Source organism: Polypterus senegalus, chromosome 12 (genome assembly GCF_016835505.1).
Source record: "Polypterus senegalus isolate Bchr_013 chromosome 12, ASM1683550v1, whole genome shotgun sequence".
Classification (NCBI taxonomy): domain Eukaryota; kingdom Metazoa; phylum Chordata; class Cladistia; order Polypteriformes; family Polypteridae; genus Polypterus; species Polypterus senegalus.
Window position 1 is genome coordinate 44,584,669 of NC_053165.1, and position 23,434 is coordinate 44,608,102.

At 42.8% G+C, this 23,434-nt stretch overlaps 1 protein-coding gene across 3 annotated transcripts in view; it reads right to left on the reverse strand.

Moving 5' to 3' along the window:
* Positions 1-1,351: 1,351 nt before the first annotated feature.
* mgll (monoglyceride lipase) overlaps positions 1,352-23,434 on the reverse strand; it is a 201,934-nt gene continuing 179,851 nt past the window's right edge. For all 3 annotated transcript variants that reach the window (XM_039771022.1, XM_039771020.1, XM_039771021.1), the window contains exon 8: positions 1,352-4,835. In XM_039771022.1, coding sequence (XP_039626956.1) covers positions 4,713-4,835 — 123 coding nt within the window. In that variant the 3' untranslated portion in view covers positions 1,352-4,712. The remainder of the gene's footprint in view (positions 4,836-23,434) is intronic.

Consider the following 23,434-nt stretch of genomic DNA (forward strand, 5'->3'; position numbering starts at 1 on the left):
GTCGCTCTTCCTCTGACGCAGTTCTGGGTTATAAGGCACAAAGAAGTCTTCGGTCCTCCCTGCAGCTCCCTCTTGCGGCCCCTGTGATATCCAGCAGGGTCTTGTATAAAAACTACACAATCCATGGCTCCCTGCTGGTCTTCGGGGCACCTCCATACTGCAGGGAGGGCTCCATCTGGCGGCCTGGGGGTATTGGCCGGGATGATAAGCCGGCCAAAGATCACAGCATCTAGAAGGTGGCCAGCTCAAATCCCGTTATGTCCAGAAGAAATCCTACTCCTCTGGGCCCTTGAGAAAGGCCCTTAACCTGAAAATTGCTCCAGGGGCGTACAATAGCTGAACCCCAAAGGTCATGTGAAAAGACAATGTCCCCTATGGGGATTTATAAAGTGTATGAATTCTTTCAACCTTACATGCAATGCTGTCATCACAACAATGACAACGGATCGTCCACTTTTGCCACTACTACATTGCTGTCTTCGAATTCCCATGTTATAATCTGATTGTACTAACCTTGTGACAGGTTATGTTTAATTTTAACACAGGCAGCGTGCCCTACACATACGTGACACATATTAATACAATATTTTTAATAGGGGTCTTTTTACGAGATTTTTTTGGCTTTGAACAGTTTATCGTAATCAGAAGGCTGCTGTCTGTCACACCAGGTTCACAAGAACGCCATTTAAATCACCAGCTCTTACTCCGAGTGCCACCTCCATGAGGCGTCGCATTGGTTCAGAAATGGGACAGTCAGTGAGCCATCTGATTGTTCCCACCCTCTTTTAAACCAAATTCACTCACGGTTGTCTCCAGATGCATAGAAGTTTATGACATGTGTGGCTCTGCGAGACCATCTGTGGTCTCATCCATCTTATTTTAGTAATTTGGCCACTATTGTGCCTTTCCTGGATTCAAGAACATGCCCACAGACACATGGCTTCTCACATTGTCAGTCATGAGAGCTTTTCCTGGAATGGCCACATGGTTGCTGCGTGCAAACCCACTCCGGACACATGAGGCCTTCCTGTGGTTTATACTAACCATTACTTTACAACTCCTCTATTCTATACTGCTGCTTTCAGGCAGACTGAAACACGACGTCTCGGTGCAACACAGCGTCATTAGATCACTTCCTCATTTAAAAGGCACAACATAAAACGCATGACCTTCTCAGTGGCGCAAGAACCAACAGTCCAGGGGTGAACTGGAGATTTAATGTGATTTACTTGTCACCAGTGAATCCCACGGATTGTTTTGCAATTTTTAACACAACTGAAAGTAAAACACAGTAAGTGACAAGTTTGCATATTATATATAGTGTACAACGCCATAAATAAAGACAAAAAAGTCAGTGAATTGATTTATTAGCAATGTGTCCTTCCAAAATTAAACAATTTCACATTCTTATAAATGACCTTTAAAATATGTTATAATCTTTATACTAACATGTTAAATAAAGTACATATATTTATACTTTGCATTATAAATATGAACATTTCACCATGTTTTAAGAAATATAGTAAGAAATACAGAATATAAACATGTGCCACCTATCCACAAACCTCTGCAGTTTCTCTCAGAATCTTTAGCTTAGCCATCTATCCAAGCGTTTTGTGTTTCCCTCAACTAACAATTTCCACTTCATGTAAAACTCGACGATGAATGAGAGGTGCAGGCTTTGTCCTGGTCAGACATACAGTGGAGCTAAATGTTTGACATTATTAATTCACAATCACATGCTGAAGTCCTCACAGCTAACACGTTTGACTTCTACACACTTGGCAACAAACAGTTGAATGAGACAAGCCTGCGTGTTGTGTTGTATGTCTCACGATAGAAATGGCAACTCTTTAGCAACGTGTAGAAATCTTATTAAACTGGGTTGCATGTGGCCGGCAAAAACTGTTCTACTATAAAACTGGAAAAACGTGAACAATGTTTAGAGACTGCCTTTTTGACAAACACCCCTACATAAAGGTTACGACAAATTACTTTTTTAAAACAAAAAGCAAACGTGCTTAACAATAAGCACACATAAAGCATCCTTCCTATTTGTAATTAGTCAATGTAAAACCTGGACATTCTCATTGGTTGATGGTGGTTAACGCGAGCAATAAAAAAAAAGCACTTCACAATTATAGTAAGTTGGCTTTTAACTGAAGAATCACATACTTCACCAAAAGGTTTTATGACATATTTTAACAATTACACTTCCCTAAATGCGTACCCCAACCATCTAAAGGCTTCAGCCTGCGAATGCACTTGACCTGTGGCTGATGAGCGAGGAAAGGGTCCAGGCACAAGCTAACGTTCAAGGAGGAAGGCCGCTGAATGGGTTGGAGGAAAGCTGTCCCACCTCTACGCTGAGACAAATATTTTATCAGACTGGTTAAGTTATACTTTCCTGTTTAAGATTTCACTAATTCTTCCTTTAAATTTCTACACCGATAAATGATCACCAGAGAAGAAAAGAAGGAGCCTGACTTCTTCTTTTCAAACAGTCTCATATGGATTGGCTTTGCACAAAGTGTTTGGATCCATTAGGGAATTACCTATACGTTAACAGAATATTAAATACAGAGTTCAAATTATTATTGCTTTTGATTGATTATTTAAAACTCTGTAATCTGATAGTAAGGCATTACTAAAACAAAAGCTGTAGGGGTGTTTTTTCTTACCCAAAACAATATCAGTCAGCGCTAGCCTGAAAAGAGAACGGACAATGAGGATGTCATACAGTACATGATAACTGATGTATTGAGCGGCAAACTTCAGATAAGTAATATCAAAAGTGGTGACGGTTGGAAGTATGGAGTTGTATCACAAGGACAGTTCATACACTGAAAGGAGAGCAATTCAGTTCAAATATTTCTGGGTGTAGCTTCCTCTGTGACTTCCAAAACAAGAGCTCATGATGCACATTTTGAAAAGTGTATCAATAAATATTCTGATTACACAAAAATGAATAAAATACACATACTAGCAAGTTACATTATATTTGAAATGTTCACCAAGATAAAAACAGGAAGTGATGCATTATGTCTAAAACCATTTTTACATACAGTACAATGTCTGAGCCTAGGTTTATGTGTCTTCCTGTAGTGTATTGCCCACCGTGCCTCGAGGGGCTATGCTAGCACTATTGCTATTTATGTATCTTTGTTTAATTCTGAAAATGAAAGTGTGCTCCTCTGGCGCTGGCCGTTTCTTGCTGTGATGATATGACAGGAAACAGTACAATAACTGGGAGCAAACACGATGAGCCGGTGCTGTGCTCGCCATACTCTACGTGCAGATGAGAAGATGGCCGATGTCAGCATTAAGGCCGATTTAGCAGGTCCCTTCATTTTAGAGTGGGGCAGCCAGGTCTAGGGGATATCATGGGAATACATCCAAAAAACTGACAACAGTTTAATGAATGTTTAGTCTGTGTGGATAAGTGGAGACTCCTTTAATCACAGATATGCAACATAATTGTAGTCTACTGTTACTAAGTGAAGCAAAATAAAAAGCCGGGACTCAAATTGCTCCCAGTGGTATATCCCCTGATATTAACTGATCTTGTCCTTTTCCTGCCCTTTATTTAGACCATGTCAATGATGTGTGGCATGTTGGGTAGCATTTGACACAACTGTAAAGCATGATAGATTAAAGCAATCCTATCTATCTAAGCTATTTGCTAAAATATTTTTAAAAATCTGTCATGCTCTTAGTGAATTACGACATATTATTGCTGTGTGAAGCGTGAATCTTTGCTTTCTACAGAAGCACTTTCTTGTTTTAGAAGGTCAATAGGTTGCTTAAAACACAGCTATAGTGAAGGTTCTTCAAACATTTACAGAAGTCAAAGTTGTCTTCTGAACCCACACACCATTAGTAACCCTAAACGTTTATTACATTTTATTTTATCCCTCTCCCAAATAATAAAATATCCTTCATCCACCTACATGTACTAAACAATGAAAAGTCACACACAGATTTATGCTTTTTTGGCCAAATTGCTACAGGCCACTTTATCTTACAATCAGCCTTAAACACCACCTACACAACCCATTTACAATGCATATTGGGAAGTATTCACCCTCCCTGAACACACGTTTTGATGTGTTGGAACAAGGAGCCATGTCAGGTCAGGGGAGAAGGCCAACTGGACCTGAATGCAGGCAAATTCTTAAAAATTGCATACTGCCAAAACAAGACATTAATGGTACAGGAGCAAAACACGAAGGTGTATGAAACGTCTACAAACAAGACCATTAAGAATCAACGGAATGACTGCTGCTCACCAATGTTCCTTAAAGACCTTTAAGGAAAGAAACAGCCTGCTTAGGCGAAGGCATGAATATGTTTTGATCCAGATAGGAAGGCCTGTGACAAATGTATCTTAAAGGATGCCCAGCTGTAAAGGTGCATCCAACTTACCTAACCAAGATCAGCGTTGTTAAAGTATGGAGTAGGCGATTCAAATTAATGTCCACAATCCAATCCCAACTGTTAAAAATATGAACAACTGGAACACATTCAAGATGGTGAATACTTGACATAGGCATTGTATTTCATTCTTATTAAGACTAGGATCATGTTAGTTTGATTTCCAAAAGGGTTGCAAATAGCTGCCTGATTATTAATGCCAGAAAATAGTAAACCTTCATCTAGAAAGAGCATCCTCAGCCTTTAACAAAGTGCGACTGCATGTGGTTTCCTTCATTTTAAGACTGAACTTCCTCGCCTTGTGGCAACCGTTGGATAATCCAGCTGCTGATCTCCTTGAAGACAGCATTGGCGACTTCTTGAACTTCCTTGTGCAGAGCGTGATAAGCTCCTTCATAAACCTGCAGAACACAAGACAGCACAGATGAAGTCACACCAAGTAAATAACTGGGCTATAGGAAGGGGGTTCAATTTACATCAACAGCAATTTTATTTGATTGTCCATGTTAAGACTCAATGAATCTACAAGTTTTAATGTTTAACAGCCTTCTCTATATCGAATAGTGCAATTGTTGCCCAAAAATCCAATTTTCTCTTGGCTGTAATAGTTGCTTATGGCATCTTGGCAACACTAAATAAGCAAGAGCCAGTAGAACTAGCACTTGCTTATTTACAGCTATTACAGTAGCAAATTTGAGTCCTTGTTAAAAAGATTAACTTGGTTTCAAGATACAGTGCATGCATTAAGATACCTTCTTATTTTTAAAACAAATCATTATATAATAATGGCACACTTTTAATCTTTTTTATAAACCTCCAAATGTTTTCCTTTTAAAACAAGAAATAAAATGTAAATGTCACAGAATAAGCAAAAAATAAAAAATATATATTTAGGTTTTCTTATGCCTTTTTAAACTAAAAATATGATAATTCCTTGCTATTTGAGGATTCCATTCCTCCGGATTTGCTTATCCACTGTTATAACCCGTTTCACAACACCCTCAGTCTAATTGTGCCTATTCGTGGACAAGGTCCTTGCTGCAGGGCTGCAGGAGGGGATGGGGACAGACATCATGGAGTTGTATTTGTGGCCATGAGCAGCAGAAAAAATAAAATCACGGAGGCCTATCACACCTGAGCAACACGTAAGATTGAACAATACTACATCTGTGATGCCCTTAGACATCCTGGGCTGCACACGCACTACATTGAATGGCTCAACATGTGTCTAACCAGCGGTGAGAAGGTTAGGGTTAGGCTTAGGGTTAGGGTGAGAGGCCCGAGTAAGTCCATTCATGATGGAGGACCAGGTCTTGCAATTGTTTCCCATAAACATGGGATTCTCAGTAAATGCAGGCCATAAGCTCACACATATTAAGTCCCTGCTCTTTGTACACACCGGCCATTTCTACTATTAAATGGTTTAGTGATGTCCTTGGTTCAAACTTGACTGTATAGGAAGTAAAGTGCCTTGAGCATGGGAAAGGTGCTATATAAATAAAATGTATCATTATTATTATTATTATTATTAAAGTTGTAACAAAGTTTGAGCCTTTGAAAGGGTTCCCGACTCTGTTTTCCCCCACTTGTCCTTCCCCTGAGCTGGTTTTCTTCTGGAACCTTACCCTATTTTCTCCATAGGATCAATGCTTCAGTATCTGCCTTTTCAGTATCTCATGGATTCTTCCAGGAACGTAACCTCCATGGATAGTGAGAATTGACTGTACTCTCTTTCTGGACTGCAACAGTAGTTCATTATCCAGCCATTTTTCAGATTTACACATTTTAAAAGGTAATGTGCAGCAGTACTGTTGAGGACCAGTGTGCAAAATACACTGTGATAATCAGGGAGTCTTGTTAGTCCTCCAGCATTTGCCAAACACTAACATTTCACTCTGGTAATATGGAATATGCAGAAAATTAGCAATGAAGAATCACTTCAGATATGCTACCTTCTACTTCTGTCCAGCATCATGCAGAGCCACCGCTTGTCATGAAATGTACACACTTTGACACAATCTGTATGATGCTTGAATGGCTATTAAGTCATGCAAATTAAGGTAATTGTGTGCCTTCAAGAAATTCACCACCAGGCCACAGATCAGCACTGCAGCTCTAACTAGCTAAGAGCATGCCATTTTGAGGGTAAAGCAGTCTTTGCCACAGTGTGAAAAACCAGTCGATATCAGCAATCTCCATCACTTTCTCCTATTCAATTTCACACTTCAGTATCACTCAGATCAAGGCGAGCATTAACAACTACATGGGCCTCCTATCAGCACCATTTCTCTGAAAGCTTCTGCCCCCTTTCTCAAGGCTTGTGAATGGATGAGCTCTCCCTTCCTGTCTGATGGGCTGCTGCCACTCAAGCATCAGGCCTCACACACAGTTGCCATCCCACATTGCCTGTGAAGAGACGTTTGTTGGCTGCTACAATACATTCTTGCACTGAGTGACTTAGGATACTAGAACATGCTTTCAAAATGTACTTTCAGGGAGCCTCACTATTTTGGTTATCTGGATTTCTGCGTGTTTAAAGGTGCTTAATTAATAAAAGAGCCCCAGAACCCCAGGGACCCCCTGTATTTTGTACCTTCCTGAGGACTCTTCAGAATATTTTGAATAGTATAGTGCCACATTCAAAAAAGAAAGAGCCATCTGCATAAGCTGCCAAGGCATCACAATTAATGACTACAGAGAAAGTCTGAGTATACATTTGAGTTTGTGACCTACTACTTTGGTGTAAATACAACTGTTTCCTTGTGCAGGTCTAATTAATATGGTTACATCTATTTGATAATTTTGTTCTAACATTATACATTTCTTTTTGTAAACTTTAGATTGCTTTATTCATTTTGGAATAAGAGGATTAACAATATTAGTTTAACATTGTTGCATTGTTCCCTCCCCTACCATAACCTACTGTCAATGGGGGAGAAACAAAAGCTTTAGATTTGTCAAAAATTGATCTCTGGTTTAAAACGTATCTCGACATTTTAGGGGCTTCTGATACCAGAAATATTCATATTTTGATGATGGGTGTGTGTCTGTCTGTGTGTTGCAGTTTCTTGAGGACAGTCTAGAGCTAAAATGGCTGAATGGAAAAATACCAAACTTGAAAATTAAGCCTGTTATGAGATGATGATGTGCTGATTAGTTTTTGAGCCAAATCGTGAAAGAGAAAGAGGCACTCTGGAGGAACCCTGCAATACCATGATTCTGTAATTAATTAAGAATTGTTCTCGTCAATTGCTATCGTACTGACCTATTTTATGATCAGAAAGATCAGCATCAGAGCAGTAAATATGTTCAGAAAGTTTCTACACCTTTTTTTAACTCTATTTATTAAGAATTTCAAAAACAAATGACATCACCTTTCTACATAGTCACCTTTGTTTGCAATGCAATTTTCCCAGCGTCATACCAACTTTTTAATGCCCAATTATTATTCCTCCTGCCTTCACCATTTCCAACAAAAATATAAAAGTGCAGAAACATTTTGAAACGTCCCTCGTAATTACTGAAATGTTATAGAACAGTTTGGGTAACTTGGTTTGAAGGAAGCTATTTATTATTTACTTATTCTTTATTAATTATTGTTACAGCTTTGTAAAAACGAAGTATAATTTGCTTTGAAATTACTGCAGTGCCATTTTTTTTTATTATGGGCACCGTCATTTTTTTATCATCCGTGGTTGGGGACAAGTTCATTGGTTGCAAGATGACGTCTTCGACACAACAACTTATTAGGTGGGTTTGTGAATCACTTGCCTTCCATAACATTTGATTCAACCTTAAGAATGTAGTATGTTCGGAGTTAAAAGATTTATGGCAAAAGACTTTGTGATTGCGTTACTGACCAAGACTTTGAGTTGCATTCTTGTATTGATGAATGTCATCCAAAATTGTTGATACAATCTTAAGAGATTAGTTTGTTATAATTAAAGATTTACAGCAAAAGACTAAATGGTTGTATTACTGATTTAGACTTTGTGTTCTGCTCTAGTTTTCACTAATGTCATGTAAAACTGCTGATAAGATCTTAAGACTTTAGTATGTTTATAGTTTAAGATTTATGGCAAAAGACTAAGTAATTGTGTTATTGACTAAGACTTAGATTACAACCTGTTATTGACAAAAGATCAGCTTATTTGGTTTTGACCTAAAACCGTTCTGCCTTATGTTTCATCTTCTGACCAATCATTTTCTGCCATTGTGGCTGCCACGTTCCACCTCTTGACACTGTAGTAATATGGTAACAAGCATTTAAAGTTTTAATAGTACAACACAAGGTTTAGGTAACACTTGAAAAAAACTTTCATTAGTAAGTCATTAAGAAACAATTTAGGAATGCCTAACAGAATGTTTATTTATGTGCAGTACATTCAAATAGTTATGAAGGCCACTAAATGATAAATCATATATTGGAAACACTTTATAATAACTTTTTAAAATAAATTATCAAGAAACATTATATAATGAGTCTTTACATCTTTACAAATCATTACGTTTTGAAATACCTAATCTAAAGTTGAAATTATTCACGTTTTAAAAGTTTGTGAAGATATATTTGTGAAAGTTTTTATAAATGATTATCAAAGACAGGTAACAGTATTTACCACATTAAGATAAAGCTGTCACTTAGGTGTGCTTTATGCTGCTTTGTTTCTGTTGTAGGTACAACATGTGCTTTTAACAATCATTCAAAACAGAAACGCACCTCTTATAAACATCACAAGACCATGACAGATTAAATATTTTACTTTTGCAGTGGGCTGCCTTTCTGTACGCTCAATGATACATAATGGGGTTTAAAGAGCCTCTGTACTTCCCTTGGCTCTAACTTGTTATAAACAGGTAGTTGTTATTTAATATACTATATTTTTCTAATACATCTTAAATATAGCCTGATGTATGAACAAATCCACTCGTGTCCTCATTCATACTGAAAAATCTATTGTTTTCCTGCTTTTTAAAATGACTATTAACACTTCTTTCCTGTTTTACTGGTTAAAAATTCTATCTGTAGACAGTAGGTGTTCATATTCAGCTGTTGAAGAGCTCCATTCAAGCAAAGCTGACTAGAATCAATGCTATCTATTATTTCTGGAGTGCCTTGCTGCATTATTTCTATTACACACTGCAGAGATAACAATGGCACTTTTATAGTCAAAATGCCATAAAGCGGCTTGTCACATTCACACTTACAAGTAACTATTCACAAAGTTAGAAATATAATAGTATCATGTGAAGTAAGGAATCCTGAAACTTTCATTCTTGGGTCTTATAGCAACTAAATGCAAAATGAATAATGCAGCTTCTCATAAAAGAAATTCCCTTTATGTTTCTTTTATTTTTCATTCATGTTACACAATGCAAAAGGAAATTAATCATTAAATATACAGTAGCTAATGAATTTTGCTGCAAAAAGCACAAAGCTAAATATGTTAAGGGTTGGGATGTAAATGACATGCATTTGTGAGTGTTGATTGCTAAGGGCTGATGAGGTTAATTATCTGTCCTTTTTTTAAACATTTGGAGAAGGAAGTCTTAACTGTTAATGTCGCAGTAAAAGCAAATGCAGATCACGCCAGTTGACACTGTAAGAGTCCAAAGACCTGCCTTTTAATCTCGTTTAAAATCAATAAAATGGTGGCATTGCAGGAATACATAATTAATTTATAAGAATTGTTCGGCAAATTCTGGTTATTGCAAACTTCTCAGTCACTGGACCCCATCACCAGTTTAGCAGTTAAGTACTAATAAATTATCTGCAAAAAGGGTGCTCACTGATGTGGTCTCCCTGGGAATTCAGCAAGGCTCATCGCTGTGGCCATGTTTGTTTTTCAAATGCTTTAAGAGAACTGAGGAGACTTTGTTTCAGCAAAGCTGCGGGTCCAGATGGTGTATCGCCACGACTGCTGAAGACCTGTGCATTAGAGCTGGGGAGTCCTCTACAGCGCATCTTCAACCTGAGCCTGGAACAGGGGAGAGTCCCAAGGCTTTGGAAAACATCTTGCATCACCCCAGTCCCAAAGGTATCGCGTCCTGGTGAGCTGAATGACTTCCGGCCTGTCGGTCTGACGTCACATGTGATGAAGACCATGGAGCGGCTGCTGCTTCACCACCTGAGGCCACAGGTCCGTCACACCCTCGACCCCCTGCAGTTCGCATACCAGGAGAAGGTGGGAGCGGAGGATGCCATCATCTATATGCTACACCAATCCCTCTCCCTCTTGGACAGAGGCAGTGTGTGGTGTTATGGGTCCACAGCTCGTGGAGAAAAGGCCATTGATTTTAAATAATCATCGCACCCGAGGCGGCTTCGTGAGGGGCGTTGTTATGCGAGCCGCGGGGCAGTCGTCGATGTGGGCGTTTCTCACCGTGTGCACAGGTGAGGAACTGCCCACATTCGTGATTGCTCCCGTGGCTAATGCTGCAGCTGTGATGGCCCCTCACGTTTTAAAAAGAAGCGCGAGTCGGTTGTGGGGTAGTGTAAGAACGATCGGAGAAAGGAAAGGAGAGGACGGAGGTTACCGGGAGCAGGAGAGGAAGCAGGTCGGTGAGAGAGAGCGAGCCGCGAAGAGCAGCGGACGTGCGAGCGAATGGCGCTCGTGGACAGCTGCATGGAAGCTGGGTGTTAGGCCGACACCCACGTGTTTGTGTTGATGTCGCTCCCGCTGAGCGAGCAGGTAGCGGAGTGACCAAGGTGAAAGCGACGAGCCGCAGAAGGCCGCAGAAAGGCAGCGGAAGTCGGGAGGCTTGGAGTGGCAGTCCTTGGTGTGAGCGTCCTGGAGACCAAGGAGTCCAAGTCTCGAGGCTGGGATGAGAGCCAAACCGAAGCCAGGGATCGGGAGGTCTCCAGTCTTGCGTGTGTTTGAGGAGGGCAGCTGTAGAGAGCGTCTTGCCTGCTGCGTGGCCCATACGGGATAAGCAGGTGAGACGCTAACAAAAAGAACACCGGATTTGTTTGTTGTTGGTTTTAAAACTGCTTCCAAGAGAAGATTTTAACCTCCGATTTTAAGGATTGTTTTTTCTATTTATTGGTTTTACTCCACGTTCTTTTTATGGATTATTTATTTAATGAACATGGAAGAACTGCACTATTTATGGAACACTGTTTTTGTTGACTGTTTTAATAAAAGCACTTTTGTACTTTCAACCATCCCCTTGCTCTGATGCTCAATTTGCCTCCATTGACTGGCTCACTCGGTTTCATTATCGACGGTGTTGGGTTCAAGGGTTCCCAAACAGCCATGGGAGCGTGGAGCCAGAACCCACATCGTCACATTTGGTGGCAGCGGTGGGATGAGCTAGCGGTGGGATAGCCCCAGCGGTGGGATGAGCTAGCGGTGGAGGCCAGAAGAGGTGACAGAGCAGCAAGTGGGATTGGTAACTGACTTTGTGGAACCCACGTACCCAAGCCGGAGGAGGACATTTTTAAGAGACTGAGCTTTTTAAGTACATTTATTTATTGCTGGGTTTTTATTTGTCTTTTAAGGTTCTTATTCTTTTAATGTCCTGTTTTTATGAAGGGGGCTTGGGTTGGTTTGTTTTAGTGGGATTGTTTTAGTGCTTTTATTGTTTTAGTGCAGTGTAGAGTGGCCGAGCTGTGGACCTGAGCTCCAGTTGCATTGGGTTGGCAGTGGAGTGGAGCCTTCCCATGCAACTGGAGTTTTATGGGGGGTGGAATGTGGTGTTATGGGTCCACAGCTCGTGGAGAAAAGGCCATTGATTTTAAATAATCATCGCACCCGAGGCGGCCGTGAGGGGCGTTGTTAGCGAGCAGCGGGGCAGTCGTCGATGTGGGCGTTTCTCACCGTGTGCACAGGTGAGGAACTGCCCACATTCGTGATTGCTCCCGTGGCTAATGCTGCAGCTGTGATGGCCCCTCACGTTTTAAAAAGAAGCGAGTCGGTTGTGGGGTAGTGTAAGAACGATCGGAGAAAGGAAAGGAGAGGACGGAGGTTACCGGGAGCAGGAGAGGAAGCAGGTCGGTGAGAGAGAGCGAGCCGCGAAGAGCGAGCGGACGTGCGGCGAATGGCGCTCGTGGACAGCTGCATGGAAGCTGGGTGTTAGGCCGACACCCACGTGTTTGTGTTGATGTCGCTCCCGCTGAGCGAGCAGGTAGCGGGAGTGACCAAGGTGAAAGCGACGAGCCGCAGAAGGCCGCAGAAAGGCAGCGGAAGTCGGGAGGCTTGGAGTGGCAGTCCTTGGTGTGAGCGTCCTGGAGACCAAGGAGTCCAAGTCTCGAGGCTGGGATGAGAGCCAAACCGAAGCCAGGGATCGGGAGGTCTCCAGTCTTGCGTGTGTTTGAGGAGGGCAGCTGTAGAGAGCGTCTTGCCTGCTGCGTGGTCCATACGGGATAAGCAGGTGAGACGCTAACAAAAAGAACACCGGATTTGTTTGTTGTTGGTTTTAAAACTGCTTCCAAGAGAAGATTTTAACCTCCGATTTTTAAGGATTGTTTTTTCTATTTATTGGTTTTACTCCACGTTCTTTTTATGGATTATTTATTTAATGAACATGGAAGAACTGCACTATTTATGGAACACTGTTTTTGTTGACTGTTTTAATAAAAGCACTTTTGTACTTTCAACCATCCCCTTGCTCAGATGCTCAATTTGCCTCCATTGACTGGCTCACTCGGTTTCATTATCGACGGTGTTGGGTTCAAGGGTTCCCAAACAGCCATGGGAGCGTGGAGCCAGAACCCACATCGTCACACAGTGGTGCTGTAAGAATTATGTTTCTGGACTTCTCTAGCGCCTTCAACACCATCCAAACTCTGCTCCTTAGAGACAAGCTGACAGATATGGGAGTAGATTCACACCTGGTGGCATGGAGCATGGACTATCTTACAGACAGACCTTAGTATGTGCGTCTCAGGAACTGCAGGTCTGACACTGTGGTCAGCAACACAGGATAGCCGCAGCGGACTGTACTTTCCCCGGTCCTGTTCAGCTCGGAATACTGCCACGTGCAAAAGTTCACTGACGACACTGCTATCGTGGGCTGCATCAGGAGTGGGCAGGAGGAGGATTATAGGAACCTAATTAAGGACTTTGTTAAATGGTGCGACTCAAACCACCTACAACTGAATACCAGCAAAACCAAGGAGCTGGTGGTGGATTTTAGAAGGCCCAGGCCCCTCATGGACCCCCCTTGATCATCAGAGGTGACTGTGTGCAGATGGTGCAGACCGATAAATACCTGGGAGTGCAGCTGGATGATAAATTGGACTGGACTGCCAATACTGATGCTCGTTGCAAGAGAGGACAGAGCCGACTATACTTCCTTAGAAGGCTGGCGTCCTTCAACATCTGCAATAAGATGCTGCAGATGTTCCATCAGACGGTTGTGGCGAGTGCCCTCTTCTACACGGTGGTGTGCTGGAGAGGCAGCATAAAGAAGAGGGACCCCTCACGCCTGGACAAAATAGTGAGGAAGGCAGGCTCTATTGTAGGCACGGAGCTGGACAGTTTGACATCCGTGGCAGAGCAATGGGTGCTGAGCAGGCTCCTGTCAGTCATGGAGAATCCACTGCATCCACTGCACAGGATCATCTCCAGACAGAGGAGCAGCTTCAGTGACAGACTGCTGTCACCGTCCTGCTCCAATGACAGACTGAGGAGATTTCACCCGGGTGGGTAAACGGTAGCATTATACAAAGTTATTGTCTGGTTTACCTGTATTTTTATCACTCTTTAATTTAATATTGTTCTTTATCAGTATGCTACTGCTGAAGTATGTGAATTTCCCCTTGGGATTAATAGTATCTATCTATCTATCTTAAATCAGTATTTGTCTATGGGATGGCCATATGTATGTTACAGCCCTTGTATTGTTGTGTTTTTCCATTTTTTTAAAAAGTTGTCACATGGTACTTTAGTATGAGCTAGCCTTATTTAATTTTATTGTACAAACATGACTTATAGGATTTACTAGCAAGCTGCAGTCCATTTTTTCCCATCCCATATCTCTGCTCTCTGATATCCAGTATTCACTCACTGACAGAATTTCAGAAACATTTTCTTCAATTATTATAGTTTAATTGAAAGTAAATTATAGTTAATTTTACTCTTGACTATTAATTAATTGACATATTACATTTTATCTTACATACCACTTCAGTATTCATACTAAGAGCCTGGTGGATCTCCCAACACGTAAAAATACTTTTAACATATTCTGAGTAATATTATAATATCAGTTCAATTTTTCAAATGGTCACACCATTAGCAGTATAGTTTATTAATGGCTTTAAATAAAGTCATAATGCTAGGAACTTACAACACTTCCCTGCTTAAAACCATCCATCCATCCATCCTCTTCCGCTTATCCGAGGTCGGGTCGTGGGGACAGCAGCTTGAGCAGAGAGGCCCAGACTTCCCTCTCCCTGGCCACTTCTGCTAGCTCTTCTGGGAGAATCCCAAGGTGTTCCCAGGCCAGCTGGGAGACATACTCCCTCCAGCGTGTCCTGGGTCTTCCCCGGGGCCTTCTCCCGGTTGGACGCGCCCGGAACACCTCACCAGGGAGGCGTCCAGGAGGCATCCTGATCAGATGCCCGAGCCACCTCATCTGACTCCTCTCGATGCGGAGGAGCAGCGGCTCTACTCTGAGCCCCTCCCGGATGACTGAGCTTCTCAGCCTATCTTTAAGGGAAAGCCCAGACACCCTGCGGAGGAAACTCATTTCAGCCGCTTGTATTCACGATCTCGTTCTTTCGGTCACTACCCATAGCTCATGACCATATGTGAGGGTAGGAGCGTAGATCGACTGGTAAATTGAGAGCCTTGCCTTACTGCTCAGCTACTTTTTCACCACGACAGACAGATGCAGAGCCCGCATCACTGCTTAAAACCATTGTAGTGCTTTTTTTCACATGTCCAGTTGCATGTGTGATGTGTTGTTTAGTCAGTCAGATGACTGGCACTGCATGGTGGAGTGGAGCCACCGAGGTTCACTCTTATGGAGTCATTTCAATGTTCATTTCTCAGTCTTGTTCTGAACTTTGATTTCATGACATTCATGTCAGACTCACAGAGGTGTGGAGACCCAAACAAAGCAGACATTTTCAGTGCTGCTTGGTGAAGATTCTTATAGTTATGTGGCTCTACTAACCTTCAGAAATGCTGAGAATGCTGTTGAGACTTTAACTGTACATTATTTTGAAGGTTTACTAATATATAATATATAAAGTCCAACATCTGTATGTCCGCTTTTCACGAGAGAACTACTTAAGGATTTAGATCATTTTTTTTGCTATAATTTGCTTGAACATTCCAGTTGATTTTTGTGACTTCTCTCATTTCGCTATGTATCATAGTTCACCTGCTGTACTGATTTATTTGCGCGAATCTGAGAAAAAGGCAGGGGGGCCTTCCTCACTCACTCGCCAGCTTTGGGGCGTGGTCCTTAACTCCACTTAGCTAGCGAATGAGAGAACAATTGAATTCAACTTTGTTTGATATTTAAAATAAAGTGTTACTTAGGTCTTGATGAGTTTGAGTCCGGATATTCTCTTAAGTGTATGCCACATTGAAAAGATAGATTGCAATTCAGATTGTGGATTGTGATATGATTTCTTGGAAAGATCGCCCACCCCTAATTTGACTAATCCAGTTTTCAGATTTATACAGGATTGGAGACCCCTGCTCTAAACGGTAGCCATTTGGCAGCCACACACTTAGCCCATTGATTCTCTTGTACTCGTGCTGTCTTCTTCCTTAATACAGTTAGTCAATCATGTCTAAAAAATCCCTGCTGAATACCAGCATGAAAATACTTAAAAATGGTGTACAATGGCAGCAGTTTCTTTTTTCCAGTCACAGACATTCAACATAGACATCTCACAAATGAGAGGAGACTATTCAGTCCATCTGTCTCATTCATTCAGCTAATAGCTAAGCTGTTCCAACATCTCATCCAGACACTTCTCAAAGGTTGTCAAGGTTTCTGCTTCAACTATATGACTCAGTAGTTTGTCCAAAATTTCCCACAACTCTTTGCGTAAAGAAGTGCTTCCTGACTTCAGTCTTAAATGCACTCCCCCATAATTTCCACTGGTTTCCTCTGCATAGCTTCAAGTGCTACTACTGTATGTCTTTCTTGAAGCGTGACCACCAGAACTGCATGCAGTACTGTACTCCAGATGTGGTCACTATAGTGCTTTATATAGTCTGAGCGTAATATCCCTTGGTTTATATTCATTGGTTTTTATGATATAACCTAACATTTTATTTGGCTTTTTAATTGACTGTGCGCATTGCTTAGATGATGAGAATGTTGGCTCAACATAAAACCCTAAACCCTTTTTCAGAGTTTGCTACTTTAAAGACTATTTCTCCTACCTTGTTATTTATAATTGACATTCCTTTGCCTATGCGTATCACTTCGTACCTCAAGATGTTAAACTGCAGTAAATATGTTGTGGTAATGTTATTGTGGACCACTCAATTCACAATTTAAAATAATATTTACTTTAGAGAGTATTCATATAGATATTTTACAGTATTTCCATCATCCTCTTCTCAGTACTTTGACTTTTAAGTTTTGCCTGTGACTGGTAGATTCAGTAGATCTGCCTACATCTGCAATGTCCTACCATGTAGGACACATCAGCAAAGCCTTTCCTAGAATAATACTTTGACATATTTGACTTTGTGAATTGAATTAACTCTTTAGGAATGTATACAGTGCACTGTCTACAAACTTCTCAAAACATTTATATTATGTGCCTAGGTAGTGCAGTCCTTGCCAGCCTGACAAGGTTGTGTTACTCAAAAGGCAACCTCATCTGTTTCCTTGACCAGTGGTGGGTGGTAGTGTAGCGGGGCTACATAGTAATAGTGTCAGATGTTAGTACTGAGTGCGTCTTGTTTCCATCGTCCCGTTTGCTGTTTGTGTGCGTCAGTAAATGTCGTCCCCGTAAATACAAAGGGGGACGGATGATGGAAGGAAACCGCAGCCCCAAACCTGGAAAACACCTGTTAACTATCAATCAATTACATCCAGCACAGGACTATTTAAGCAATCAGGAGGAAACAAGGAGGAGGAGAGGAGAAAGAAAGAAAGAAAGAGAAAGAAAGAGAAAGAAAGAAGACCATTTTTTCAGAACCACGAATGAACTTACCTGCTGTTTTCCATATCGCGCTTTTACCCTAGTTTGTTTTTCATTCCGCCAAACTGTTTTCCATCCCTCATCTGCAGGGACCCCGGGGTCGGATCATCATCCACCACGCGCCGAGGAATCACGGTGAGGTTGCTCCATTTGCCGGGAAATTCAAACAACTCACTTATCTCTTGTACACTCATCCGTCTGCAGGACAGTTTTTATAACCGGATTATAATTCACGATCATTCATTCCATTTATCATCCATTGTTATTCGTTTGTTATATGTTACAGGGGCAAGGGAGGTTTTGTTGTATTTATATATGGTGGTGTTATGTTGTTGCTGTGGTGGAGGGTTACATACATATATTTTTTTTCTATTTATTTATTTTGCATATTTCTTATTTCATTTAAATACAACTAATCAGTTTAATTTTACATATCTGCTTTTCTGTTGTGCTTATATTTACAGCGTCGATTGTGGGGAAAAGTTTCATTTGTTAGGGGTACGGCTTGATATTTAGATTTAACCTCAGGGGTCAGGGGGGGAAAGGGGTCGGCATAAGGGGTACCCTCTCTGAAGAATCTTTAAAAAAAATACTATCACTGTCTGCTTTTAAATTTTTTTTTTCCCCCGATTACCATCATGTCTGTAGTGCGTGCCGAGCAGGACGACACCATTGCTTTGACGTGGTTTTGAGGAAGGAGTAGCCAGGGCGCGGCACGTCACGGTCAGAGCGTGTTCAGTGGTGCAGGAGGTGGTGGATTCATTGCAGTCGCTGCACCTCGAAGATCACCATGGACCTGAGGAGGAATGTCTAGAGGATGTCTCGTCTCCGTGGGAAGATCTGGCTGGATGAGAAAGTCCGCAAGGTTGCTGAAAGTGCGCTCAGGCGCGAAGATGCCTTGCGGGCTCGGATCATCAGCTCCCAGGAGGAAATGAAAGAATATATAAATGGTCAAATTAAACTCCTGGGGCGGGAACTTGTGTTGTGCCTCCAGAGGCGAGTTCAGCGCTGGCAAGAATCTCTTCAGGGGGAGGTCCGAAGGAGTCTCCAGAATTTGTGTCAGTCACCCTGTCATTCTACGCCATACGGGTCCCGTGGGGGTTGGTGAATACATCAATCGGCCCTTCGTCCCTGGGGTGCGCCTCTCCTTTCCCAATTTGGGGGCTCAATATAACATCGATGATGTCGTCAACTTTGTGGAAGAAGGGGAGGCGTATCTAGTTGTTAACCCTTTAACCCCAGAAGAGCTTATGGGGGTGATGGGGGCCTCCCTCTTGGGGCCAGTGCGAAGCGGGTGGCTGACGGCCAAGAAGAATATTCAAGACTGGGGATCCTTTCGTCTGCCTTTCCTCGCGGCTTTTCTTCCGGAAGACTACGAATCCGAACTGGAGGACAAGCTGCGATCCATGGTGCAACTGCCTTCGCAATCCATCCGGGACTTTGCCTATGAATATCAGGCTTTGTGTTTGAAGTGACGGCCGGCTATGTCTATGAAGAGGTGGTCCGCCGCGTCCTTAATGCCTGTAACCCATGGTTAGCTAGTAGTCTCGGGGGGTTGGGGGGTCGGTGGAAGACCTGGTGAAGGTGGCCTCACAAGTGGAACGGGACTGGGGAAACTCAAAAACATACTGGAACAAAGTACAAGCCACTACACTAGAAACCCAGCCCCTAAAATCCTAGCGAGCCAAACCTTGCCGGTCGGAAGCCGATCTCGCCATCATGCAAGCAAGTACGTCCCTCCTGATAATCCCAGTTAAGCTGCGGGGGTGGCAGGTGGATGCGGTGGTGGATACAGGGAGCCATTACACCTTAATACGGTCTAGTATTTGGAAGAAGATTAGCTGACTGTCAGACAACTTAACATCTGCCCCGTCTGTCCGATTTGTATTGGCAGACAGGAGTGAACACAGGGCCCTGGGCAAAGTTCCCTTGAGGTACAGTGTACTCTCTACCACCTGGGAAATGGATACGTATGTCCTGGATGACCGGCACCTCCACCAAGAAGATGACCATCCATCTCAGTCCCAGGCGGTATACGGTGCTGGGGGAAGGGGTATGCAAATTTATTTATAAATCGAAAGAAGATCTGGGCTCAGAATTTATTGTTTTCTACGCGGCAGTGAGGAGCGACTCAAGAACCTCGGCGGCAGCCCCTGTGGAGGAACAGCCTGAAGAGGTGAGGCTGGTGCTGAAGAAATGGGCTGAGGTGTGGACTTAAAAATTAGGAGTCGCCCGTGGGGTTACCCATGTGATCCACACCTTGGACGAAATTCCAGTAAGGCACCGCGCCTACCGCGTTTCACCACTAAAGAAGGGAATAATTAAAGAACATCTTATCGAATGCTCGCCGAGGGAATAATTGAACCATCTTCGTCCCTGTGGTCCTCGTAAAGAAAACGGATGACACCTATTGTTTCTGTGTGGACTACAGGGGGGTTAACGGAAAGACGAGCCTGGACGCATATCCCATGCCCCTGGTACATGAGATTCTGGAGTCACTGCATGAAGCTGCAGTTTTCAGCACACTGGACCTCCGCAGTGGCTATTGGCAGGTGCCGATGGACGAGGGGGGGGAGATGGCAGTCATCACCCCCGAAGGCTTGTTCCAATTCAGTCATGCCTTTTGGGCTTAAAAATGCTGGGGCCACCTTCCAGCGGCTCATGGAACAAGTCCTGAAGGGGTTGATAGGCAAGATCTGCTTTGTTTACATTGATGATGTCATTGTTTACTCACCTTCTATTAAACCACATCTCCAGGACTTGAACACCATCTTCCATCGATTTCATCAAGCGCACCTCACGCTGAACACATATTTACCTTCATTCAACCCCACATCCGCTTCCTCGGGCACATTCTTTCATCGGAGGGGTCGCTGTAGATCCAGAGAAGACCTTAGCCATCCAGGACTACCCCACGCCCATGGATTTGAAGTCTTTGCAACGTTTTCTTGGGTTAGTGGGGTGGTATCACAAGTTCATCCCCAGGATGGCTGATATAGCGGCTCCCTTGAACCATTTAAGAAAAAAAGATGTCCCGTGGGAGTGGACAGCGGAGTGCCAGGACGCGGTTGAGCAACTTAAGAGCCATCTTCAAAAGCCGCTGGCCCAGTCAGATCCACATCTCACCTTGCAGGTACAAACTGATGCCAGCAACCTAGGGCTTGGGGCCGTGCTCACTTAGAAAATCCACCAGGCTGAATATGTCATCACTTACGCCTCTCGAGCATTTCAGGCGCTGAGCTGAATTATTCAACAGCTGAAAAAGAGTGTTTGGCTGTCGTGTGGGCTGTGGAAAAATGGAGACACTATCTGGAGGGGGTTGAGTTTGAAGTGTGCACGGACCATCACGCTCTGGCCTGGGTATTTAATCACCCGAAGACCTCCTCCCGTCTAACCAGGTGGGTACTACGCCTCCAGAACTTTTCTTTCAAGGCGATCTATCGGAAGGGCTGTGGAAATATCGTGCCTGATGCTCTGTCCAGGGCGTCGGAGCCACCGGGGATGGTGTGTTTGGCAGAGGCAAAGAAGATGGTCCTTCCTCTGCCAAGAAGCCTTGAAGACCTGGCTCAAACACAAGCCACAAGTCCATTCTGCCAGAACATCAGGGAGGGACTGGAGGAGCAGCGTACTGACCGGGTACACTTTGTGGACCTCTAAGGGGTTCTGTACAGGACCACTCCATCCTCCCTTGGGGTTCTACAGCACCAACTAGTGGTCCTGGAAGAGCTCATCCCCGACTTTCTGAGTTATCACGACAGTCCTTTAGGTGGTCACCTTGGAAGGACGAAAACTTTATTGAAGTTCCTGGGGGTTGCGTGGTGGCCGTCTGTCCGGAAAGACGTTTGCCACCACGTGAAGTGCCTAATTTGCCAGCAGCTCAAAAACCCACCTGGTAAACCGGCAGGATTTTTACAATCGACGATCGCTGAAGGACCGGGAGACTTTTTGGGAGTCGACCTGATGGGGCCATTTCCTGTTACCAGCTTGAGGAAAACTGTCCTGATGGTGGTGATCGATTATTTTTTGAAGTGGGTGGAGCTGTTTGCATTAATGGATGCTAAAACCAACAAAATATGCTCCACCCTGAAGAACGAAATCTTCACCCGCTGGGGGGTCCCGTTTCAGACCGGGGTCCGCAGTTCACGAGCTCTGTATTGGATGAACTTTATACAGCCTGGGGAGTGAAGAAAAACCTGACAACAGCTTACCATCCCCAGGCGAACATGACAGATCGAGTGAACCGGACCCTGAAGAACACAATCGCCTGCTATGTGGGTGAACGCCATCAGGATTGGGATACATGGCTCTCCGAGCTCCAGTTTGCCCTGAACACCGTTGTGCATGAAGCCACAGGTGAGACACATATATATATATGGTGGCGTCACGTTGTTGCTGTGGTGGAGGGTTTTATATATATATATATATAGCTGCTGGCTGGGAAAGGGGTCGGCTGTTACAGTAGGAACTTAAATCTACAAAAGAAAGTACTTCATTGTAGAGTATTAGGATTAATACTACATACTGTAACAGACAGCCGGGGCTTCTACCCAACCAGGATGCCTGCATAAGGGAAGGACTAGGGGGGAGAGCTTGCACGGGGCATCACCTCCCCTGGGACAACAGAGGGCAGTCCCCCTGGCTTGCTATGGTGCCATGGGTTTGAAGCATGGAAGCTCAACCCTGCTGCGGCCCGTGGCTACTGCCAGGGGGCACATGAGGAATGGCTAAGCCCTTCTCTGCAGGACTGTTGCCACACCCAAAAGAAGATTATTAGACAACTGAAGGAAGAGGACTGGGAGGAGTGGAAGTGGAAGGGAAGACAGAGGAAGAAAAGAGATAAGACAAAGTGCTAGATGCGTTAATTGTGTTTATTCTGCTTTGGACTGTGTACTGTGCTAGACAGGTGGGAAACAAAAAAGGAAAGCCAAGACCTGGATTAGGGCCCTATACAGACTCTTCTACTCGAGACTAAACACGTTTAACTCTCTGACATGTCCTGGGATGCACCCGATTGCTCACTTGCGAGAGGATATTATTTATCCCAACAACATCAGGCAGGAACAAACCCTGGAACAGGTGGCTTAAAAATTCAGGATTTCAAATTCAAGATGTAAGTAACCCTTAAGCCCCATTGGACACTTTTTGTTCAGTGTCTACATTTATTTTTTTTTAATTTCAGGCTTTGGTGTACATAATTTTGAAAATCTGTTTTGAACTGCTTTACCATAGTGTTCACTAGGAAAGTTTGAATACAAGACATTTGCTTGTCTCAAAAGCAAGCAGCCCATAGTTATATTTGGCATGTTTACATAATTCATCATAATGAAATATTATGCTGGTGTATGACTGCAAATGTAAATCCTTGGATATTTACATATTATACAAGCTACAAATATAGTATTGTTATATTTATCCTAAGTGATAATGAAGCAGACCTCGAGGGAAGGCAATCGAGATGTTAAAAATAACAGCTCGTCAGTTAACTGGGTAATAGCAAACAAACATGGCTATTTCCGAATATACACACTAAAGAGTCAGCTCTTTAACAATCCAATATTTGAACTATGACAATTAATTCAAATATTAAAAGTCATTAAAGTAATCAATCCTGCCAAGCATAATTAGAAATAAATGTTGAAGCCCCAGAAAGGTACCTCTCAGGATCAAACATTCAACACAACAACTAATCACAAACTAAAATAAGCTTTTTTCCATTCAAATTAAAGTAAACCTTTAATGAGAACAATTCTGTTTAATTAGATCAGTATCCCTTGTGTGTATATATATATATATATATATATATTATATTATGCAATTAGCATAATTTCCACTAGCAGGAGAACTGGGCAACACAATTCAATAAGGTACACACATTGC